The sequence below is a fragment of the Hyperolius riggenbachi genome, chromosome 3, assembly GCF_040937935.1.
Source record: "Hyperolius riggenbachi isolate aHypRig1 chromosome 3, aHypRig1.pri, whole genome shotgun sequence".
In the NCBI taxonomy this organism is placed as follows: Eukaryota; Metazoa; Chordata; class Amphibia; order Anura; family Hyperoliidae; genus Hyperolius; species Hyperolius riggenbachi.
Genome location: NC_090648.1, coordinates 64,089,350 through 64,099,053, shown reverse-complemented (window position 1 = coordinate 64,099,053; position 9,704 = coordinate 64,089,350). Strand labels below are relative to the sequence as shown.

Below are 9,704 nucleotides of genomic sequence, written 5' to 3'. Positions count from 1 at the left end.
CTTGGTGCGCCTGAACATGGCTGGAGAGGGTAGGTGACCTCAGCCAGGTGAGCAGCCAGCGGAGTATCAGATGCTGAAGGCAATCAGAAGGCAATTAGGAGGACTCCAGGACAGTCATGGTCGGTCATTAGCAAAGATGGGGAATGGGGGAGAGGGGAGCCGAGGAAAGGATGACAGGACGAAATAACGGGATTGGAATCAGAGGAGAAGAGCGGATGCGGGAGAGAGAAGGACCAGGAGACAAGGATGGAGAGGGGCAGCCGGCTGGACAAAGGATAGAGAGAGGAGAGGCAGCAGGCACAGCTGTGATGTATAGGTAGCCAGGGAAGAAGGTGACGGAAGGAAAGAGAGATGATGGAAGGAGGGAGGGAGGGAGGGAGAGCAGCTGGAGGAGGGATCGCTACAAAGGACAAGAGGGAGGAAAGGAGAGGAAGACAAAGACAAGATGCAGGAGATGCAGCCAGAGAGGAGGAAGGATGGAGAAAGATGATGACAAGGAGATTACAAGGGGAAGCAGTAGAGAGATCTGCAGACAGGAGGGGTTGAGCAGATGGAGAGATGAGGCTGCAGCTGTATCTTTTACTGCTCTGCTCCCCTCAGCATGAGTGTGCATCTGCCTGTGTGTGACACGTCAACTACACGTGTGTGTGTGTGACGCCGGCCACCTCCTACCGTCACATCTGTAAATCAGCAGCAAGTATTTATAACTTCGGAACTGTGTGTCATTTCACACGTATGTCAGGATGACCGGAAAGGGAGGTCTGCTGGATGGACGGGTGATTCAGGAGGAAAAGATCATCTGGTTCTCTGTAGGAGCCGCACGCCTCATTTAATGTCCCAGGCCACAGATTTTGCAGTAAAAAAATTAAGGTTCCCGTACCCCGGGAAATGTATGGGCCAATCGAACATGAGACAGATCTGGTCAAATCTGATCGGGGAGAGATGTGTTGCCTGGCCATACACCACAGACCGATTCCCAATAGATTTCAGCATCAAATCTATCCAAAATCGGCCTAGTGAGGCTACATCTACCGCCCTCCTGGCCGCCTCCCAAGTGTAAAATGTTCCGCCATCATCCGGCGTTATTCGTTACCAAGTGGCGAGTGTACCACATGGGGGTGTCGGATGTCGCGATATCACACACCGTTATCGCTGTGCCTGTGCACCAAACTGACCGTGTCAGGTCGAGATCTTCCAGCATGTCCAATCGATGCTATTGCCCAACTACAGCTTCCATAGGCAAACATGTGGTGGAGTTGCCCATATGTCAAAAGAACTGATCCTTGACGGGGCTCAGACTCTATAATATTACCCTTGAGATCTTTGATTGCTAATATATTCCTGCCTACTAAAATAGCTATAGCAAGACATTGGAGGGATCCAAAAACCCCTGAGCTTGCAGAGATCTTGCAAATCATCAACACTAATTTCAAATACCAACGCATGATAGCCAACCTAAATAGCTCCATGGATAGATTTCTGAGAAACTGGGAGCTGTGGGGTAATAACTATGTTCAGTAATATGTTAAGGTTAATAGAGAGCCCAGACTAAGTGACAACTAGGATTATGAGAAATTCTGAACTGGATTGGCCTGCAGATAGCAGAATTAGGGTGGAGCTATATCATGTCATAATAACATAGTGTCACGGCAATACAGTGATAGACTAGGATGTTCTGTGTTATGTATTGCCTCATTATTACTTACTTTTTCATTTTCTTCTTTGAAGATGATTCCTATTGGTATAGTTACTGTTACAAATATTAATCTGTGTAGTTTTACTTTCAGTTGTTTGGAATTTTGTACTTTTTTTTTCTTTTAAGCATTATTAAGACCCTGCACAGGGTCACTTGTTGACTATAAACACTGAGAGTACTTAAAGAGGAACTGTCATGAAAATCTTAAAACACATACAAATAAGAAGAACATTTCTCCCAGAGTAAAATGAGCCATAAATAACTTTTCTCCTATGTTGCTGTCACTTACACTAGGTAGTAGAAATCTGACATTACCGACAGGTTTTGGGCTAGTCCATCTCTTCATGGGGGATTCTCAGCATGACCCTTATTCTTTATAAATACATTACCTGAAAATTATTAATACAAAGATGCTGGCCAGCTTCCCTGCTCGCTACACACTATTTTGGCAGTTGGACGGAGCAACTGCCATTCACTAAGTGCTTTTTAAAATAAAGAAAACCCTGAGAACCCCCTTATGAAAAGATGGGCTAGTCCAAAATCTGTTGGTAATGTCAGATTTCTACTACTTACTGTAAGTGACAGCAACCTAGGAGAAAAGTAATTTATGTGTTATTTTACTCTAGGAAAAAATGTACCGTACTTCCTATTTGTATGTGTTTTAAATTTTAAGATTTTCGTGACAGTTCCTCTTTAAAAATAAATTTCAAAATGGGGTTGTTTACTCAACGCCATTATCCCAGTTTCTTTAACATGTTTACCACTAATAAAAATGTTTTGAAAACAAACATGTTGCAGCACCGTTTTTCATCCACTTAGATACAATTATCTAATTGGATGGACAATTGGGCCAAAAAATCACTATATGTATGGCCACCTTTATATTACCTTCCTTCCATTTCAGTCTCTAAATCCCGATGCCCAACCGATGCCCTGGAGGCCACATGCAGCCTCTTAGTACTCACCATGCAGCCTAAATCATTATTAATGTTACAGTTTTGTTTAGTAAAAGTTCATTTTTTAACTATAAAATGAAATAAAAAAACAATAATTGAACTTAAGGGCAAGCACAAACTACCTATCTTCAGGACACTAAAGGGGACCTGAAGTGACATGTTACATGTTCAGAGAAACATGTGTGTGTACAGTTCCAATATTACATAGAACAAGCCTCTAAATGACCAAGCATCTAATTGACTGTTTCTCTACAGTCATCCATAACAGAGTAACTATCACTTGTAACTAATTATAGGTAATAAAACTCCTGTGTGGCTGAGAAAACACATCTGAGTGCAGGGGACAGGTAACCAGTTTTAAACTTTATCATTCACCTGAGTCAGTCACATTTTTAAACTTAAATTGTAACCTTTTAAACTAAAATAAGACTATGGATTCCGGAACCTACTTACATGTCACAGTCACCTAATCACACACAGTAAGCTCTATATCCTTGTATCCTTTGCCAGTCATGATAAGCTCTGGATCTCCACATCCACCACCAGACATGATAGGTTCTCATCTCCACACACAATAAGCTCTATATCCTTGTATCCTTCTACAGTCATGATGAGCTCTGTATCTCCACCTCCACCTCCAGACATGACAGGTTCTCATCTACACACACAATAAGCTCTATATCCTCATATCCTTCTGCAATCATGATGAGCCCTGCATCTCCACATCCACCACCAGACATGATAGGCTCTCATCTCCACACACAATAAGCTCTATATCCTTGTATCCTTCTCCAGTCATGATAAGCTCTGTATCTCCACATCCACCACCAGATATGATAGATTCTCACCTTCACACACAATAAGCTCTATATCTTTGTATCCTTCTACAATCATGATGAGCTCTGTATCTCCACATCCACCTCCAGACATGACAGGTTCTCATCTCCACACACAATAAGCTCTATGTCCTTTTATCCGTAGCCATTCATGATAACCTCTGTATCTCCACATCCACCTCCAGAGACATGACAGGTTCTCATCTACACACACAATAAGCTCTATAGCCTCATATTCTTCTTCAATCATGATAAGCTCTGTATCTCCACACCTACCTTCAGACAGAATAGGTTATCCTCTCCACACATAATAAGCTCTATATCCTTGTATCCTTCTACAATCATGATGAGCTCTGTATCTCCACATCCACCTCCAGACATGATAGGTTCTCATCTCCACACACAATAAGCTCTATGTCCTTTTATCCTTAGCCATTCATGATAACCTATGTGTCTCCACATCCACATAACCTATGTATCTCCACATCCATCTACACACACAATAAGCTCTATATCCTTGTATCCTTCTACAATCATGATATGCTCTGTATCTCCACATCCACCTCCAGACATGATAGGTTCTCATCTCCACACACAATAAGCTCTATGTCCTTTTATCCTTAGCCATTCGTGATAACCTATGTATCTCCACATCCACCTCCAGAGACATGACAGGTTCTCATCTACACACACAATAAGCTCTATAGCCTCATATTCTTCTTCAATCATGATAAGCTCTGTATTTCCACCACCAGACATGATAAGCTCTGTATTTCCACACCTACCTTCAGGCATAATAGGTTCTCCTCTCCACACACAATAAGCTCTATATCCTCATATCCTTCTGCAATCATGATGAGCCCTGTATCTCCACCACCAGACATGATAGGCTCTCATCTCCACAGACAATAAGCTCTATATCCTTGCATCCTCCAATCATGATAAGCTCTATATCTCCACATCAGTCTTTCTCAACCTTTTTTCCCTGGAAGAACCCTGAAAATAGTTTTTGGATCTCAAGGAACCCCTGCAAACAAGTTTTTGAACTGGAGGAACCCCTGCATTTATTTTGCAGGAGGCATTGTATTAAAAATATATGAGGTTGTTTATTTCACTACTCCCTAGAGCACTGCCACTTATTATACTGTCTCCTAGTGCTTTTTTTTAATGTGCTCATTATTATTTGACCCCCAATTTAGTGATTCTTTTTACAGTACTCCTTATGTGCTCTGTTATACTTCCCCCACAATAGGGGAAAATGCCAAGGAACCCCTTCAGAGTACTCAAGGAACCCTGGTTGAGAAAGCCTGCTCCACATGCACCTCCAGACATGATAGGTTCTCATCTCCACACACAATAAGATCTATATCCTTGTATCCTTCTCCAATCATAAGATCAGTATCTCCACCTCCACCTCCAGACATGGCAGGTTCTCATCTCCACACACAATAAGCTCTATATCATTGTATGTTTCCTCAGTCATGATAAGGCTCTGTATCTCCACATCCACCTTCAGACATGTAAGGTTCTCATCTCCACAAACAATAAGCTCTATATCCCTGTATCGTTCAACAATCATGATAAGCTCAGTATCTCCACCTCCAGACATGGCAGGTTCTCATCTCCACACACAATAAGCTCTATGTCCTTTTATCCTTAGCCATTCGTGATAACCTATGTATCTCCACATCCACCTCCAGAGACATGACAGGTTCTCATCTACACACACAATAAGCTCTATAGCCTCATATTCTTCTTCAATCATGATAAGCTCTGTATTTCCACCACCAGACATGATAAGCTCTGTATTTCCACACCTACCTTCAGGCATAATAGGTTCTCCTCTCCACACACAATAAGCTCTATATCCTCATATCCTTCTGCAATCATGATGAGCCCTGTATCTCCACCACCAGACATGATAGGCTCTCATCTCCACAGACAATAAGCTCTATATCCTTGCATCCTCCAATCATGATAAGCTCTATATCTCCACATCAGTCTTTCTCAACCTTTTTTCCCTGGAAGAACCCTGAAAATAGTTTTTGGATCTCAAGGAACCCCTGCAAACAAGTTTTTGAACTGGAGGAACCCCTGCATTTATTTTGCAGGAGGCATTGTATTAAAAATATATGAGGTTGTTTATTTCACTACTCCCTAGAGCACTGCCACTTATTATACTGTCTCCTAGTGCTTTTTTTTAATGTGCTCATTATTATTTGACCCCCAATTTAGTGATTCTTTTTACAGTACTCCTTATGTGCTCTGTTATACTTCCCCCACAATAGGGGAAAATGCCAAGGAACCCCTTCAGAGTACTCAAGGAACCCTGGTTGAGAAAGCCTGCTCCACATGCACCTCCAGACATGATAGGTTCTCATCTCCACACACAATAAGATCTATATCCTTGTATCCTTCTCCAATCATAAGATCAGTATCTCCACCTCCACCTCCAGACATGGCAGGTTCTCATCTCCACACACAATAAGCTCTATATCATTGTATGTTTCCTCAGTCATGATAAGGCTCTGTATCTCCACATCCACCTTCAGACATGTAAGGTTCTCATCTCCACAAACAATAAGCTCTATATCCCTGTATCGTTCAACAATCATGATAAGCTCAGTATCTCCACCTCCAGACATGGCAGGTTCTCATCTCCACACACAATAAGCTCTATGTCCTTTTATCCTTAGCCATTCGTGATAACCTATGTATCTCCACATCCACCTCCAGAGACATGACAGGTTCTCATCTACACACACAATAAGCTCTATAGCCTCATATTCTTCTTCAATCATGATAAGCTCTGTATTTCCACCACCAGACATGATAAGCTCTGTATTTCCACACCTACCTTCAGGCATAATAGGTTCTCCTCTCCACACACAATAAGCTCTATATCCTCATATCCTTCTGCAATCATGATGAGCCCTGTATCTCCACCACCAGACATGATAGGCTCTCATCTCCACAGACAATAAGCTCTATATCCTTGCATCCTCCAATCATGATAAGCTCTATATCTCCACATCAGTCTTTCTCAACCTTTTTTCCCTGGAAGAACCCTGAAAATAGTTTTTGGATCTCAAGGAACCCCTGCAAACAAGTTTTTGAACTGGAGGAACCCCTGCATTTATTTTGCAGGAGGCATTGTATTAAAAATATATGAGGTTGTTTATTTCACTACTCCCTAGAGCACTGCCACTTATTATACTGTCTCCTAGTGCTTTTTTTTAATGTGCTCATTATTATTTGACCCCCAATTTAGTGATTCTTTTTACAGTACTCCTTATGTGCTCTGTTATACTTCCCCCACAATAGGGGAAAATGCCAAGGAACCCCTTCAGAGTACTCATCGTCCCCCCACTGAGAAGGGGTGGCAGTAGGGAATCAATTTTGTTGCATAAAGAGGCCCGCTGGATCAGATTTTTACAAACACTGACTCCAGCGGGTCTCAATATTGAATATAGACCACAATAGGTTATGTGCCCTTCTCAGTTCCTAATGTCTTTTTCTTTTTCTTTTTTGTCTGTATTACAGATCTCTTTATCCTACTGAACATCTTTGAAATTTTGCCTTCCATGACGGATGTCTCTGCCTCCTGGTGGCCCGGTCCGGTCCTAGGAAAACCGGGTATTTTATCTATTTTTGATGATGTCTGGGCGTGTGACATTATGTATACTGTATGGCTTCCATATTCTTATTACATAGAATAGTAACTTTGTAGGTTGCTTCCCACATTCCCCTTCAATGGATTAATTCTATTAAGGGTTTTTATTTGTAGAGTATCTATTATTATCCCTTGTCCCCAGGAGAGTATTTTTATTCCTTTCTTATTATTATCCCCCCATTTCTTTTTTGGCCCGTATGAGAATACATATCCCTAGAGACTTAGTACTTTGGGTGTTCTTAACCATCCCCAGTAGGTGGCGTCGACACCCTATCTAGTTATCTGCTTTTTCTGTGGGGACCTTTTGGTATACGGTGGGGGCCATCAACTATCTCTTTAGTTTTTATGGATGGCCTTTTTTTTGGCTGCTCTATATATTATAATTAGGTCCAGTTTCTCTCACCCTTTTGCCTAATAAGAAGCCACTTTGTATTTATTCCTTTTTGCCTAATAAGATACGCCCCTGCTGGTCACATACCTTTACTTGCGCTCCAGCGTGGTCCTTCCTTGTTTGATAGGATGTGACCCTGCCTTTGCTCTCTTCCCCCGCCCTATGGAGTGCTTCCTGGCTGGATACGTACCTTTGTTTGCGTTCCAGCGCTGGGTTGCGCATGCACATTGACTCGTGGGAGCTTCGCGTCATCTCTGGTGGGAGGAGGCAGCGCATTATGTAGTAGTTTCCACCCACTGAACGCCTTCATACGGACTATTCGTCCGTTCGGATGACGTGCTCTGATGCAGCCTTGCCATAGCCAGCTTCTCATTGGCTAATCCTTTGGAGAGCGGGGCCTTGTGGGATATTTAAATGTGCATAGCAGCCATTATTATCTGGGTTCCCACGTTTTAGCGTCTTCTTCGCTGTTGGGAAGGTAAGTTCCAGAGCTTCTATTTGATATGCCTAGCTGCTTCTCTTTAGTTATACTTCCAGCTTTATCCATCTCTATTGACCTTTGTTCGGTGGGCCATATATTGCTAGGTTTGTCGGGGTACTATTTGCTTTGTATGTGGATGATGCATTTGTTTACTAAGTCGATTCTGATTAGACTTCCGCCTGCCCATATGCGGTTGTATCATTGGTTTACATGTGCAATTGTCCACGTGCTGAGCAAATTAGGCATCATCTTGATATGATTATCCATTGGCTTAGGTTCATTTTATTATTTATGTCCATCTGTATGTCCATTATGAGTTGTACTGTCATTATATGGAGCCTTGCAGTATGTGTTACGCGTGTTGACATTATCTTTACATGGGGTTAAGCTATGTTCATGTGTATACATATTTTTTCTTAGGTTGTTTGTACGCCTGGTAGGCTCAGGCGTCCCCAGTATATTTCTGATTCTTATCTGGTTTTCCTCGCCTGATTGAGCCACGCAGGTTTGCATTGATCTCTTATGCTCTCTACCCTCTACTTGCATGCCTTTTGCACTGTTGATAATGTCCTACACACCGGGTACATTCCTGCCTTTAGGACCAACAGTTTAACATGAGGACTGATATTTACTAGTCCCCATTGCGTGTACTCTGTTTGGTCCACTTGGAGTTTTATCTTTCTCGATTTCTTTTGTTTGGTGGTTCTGTTCTTCATCCTGACACTCTTTGTGTGTACTAGGAATCTTTGGTCTAATCTTTAAGTTAGTGCTATGTACTATTTTTTATTTTAATCTCCCAGGCGTATAAGGCTCTTGGACTGAGCCTGGTGTAGACGCCATAATCCTTCATGGTGGTGGGCCCTCTTTTTTTTTTTTTGTGATCCTTTTTTTGATCATATTTTGTGCGGAAATGTGTTTTGCGATTCCTAATGTGATGTTGTTGTTTCTTTTTATAGAATTGGGTATCTTGGCCTGATGAAGGGCATATACATATTTACACAGCCCGAAACGAACATGTGTCGTTGCCTTGAAAACTAATACCCGTTATAACTGCAACTGTTTACCAAGCTAAACCAGATATCGCTTTTTTGTCTTTGGCTCTAAGAGGACCCACTATCTGATATTTAAGAACTGTGCTCTTATATATTTTCTATTTTTGGATACACTTTTTTGTATATGTGTCAATAAAGTTTTTTTATAAGGAAATTTTTGTAATTTTGAGATTGCATTTCTATATGAGTCCTTTTCTAAAAGCAATATACTAGGTTCTCATCTCCACACACAATAAGCTCTATGTCCTTTTATCCTTAGCCATTCGTGATAACCTATGTATCTCCACATCCACCTCCAGAGACATGACAGGTTCTCATCTACACACACAATAAGCTCTATAGCCTCATATTCTTCTTCAATCATGATAAGCTCTGTATTTCCACCACCAGACATGATAAGCTCTGTATTTCCACACCTACCTTCAGGCATAATAGGTTCTCCTCTCCACACACAATAAGCTCTATATCCTCATATCCTTCTGCAATCATGATGAGCCCTGTATCTCCACCACCAGACATGATAGGCTCTCATCTCCACAGACAATAAGCTCTATATCCTTGCATCCTCCAATCATGATAAGCTCTATATCTCCACATCAGTCTTTCTCAACCTTTTTTC

At 41.8% G+C, this 9,704-nt stretch overlaps 1 protein-coding gene and 1 long non-coding RNA gene across 7 annotated transcripts in view; one reads left to right on the top strand and one right to left on the bottom strand.

Moving 5' to 3' along the window:
• Positions 1-9,704, bottom strand: part of MAST1 (microtubule associated serine/threonine kinase 1) — a 156,169-nt gene that overhangs the window by 87,818 nt on the left and 58,647 nt on the right. Inside the window, exon 1 of one of the 6 annotated variants that reach the window (XM_068274226.1) lies at positions 1-565. The exons of the other annotated variants lie outside the window; for them this stretch is intronic. Coding sequence (XP_068130327.1) covers positions 1-18 — 18 coding nt within the window. The 5' untranslated portion in view covers positions 19-565. Of the gene's footprint in view, positions 566-9,704 lie in introns of those variants that run through there. 6 annotated transcript variants of the gene reach the window in all.
• On the top strand, positions 7,037-9,239 carry LOC137562673 (uncharacterized). Its single transcript, XR_011030159.1, has 2 exons — positions 7,037-7,124; positions 8,990-9,239. It is a non-coding gene; the product is annotated as an uncharacterized lncRNA (long non-coding RNA).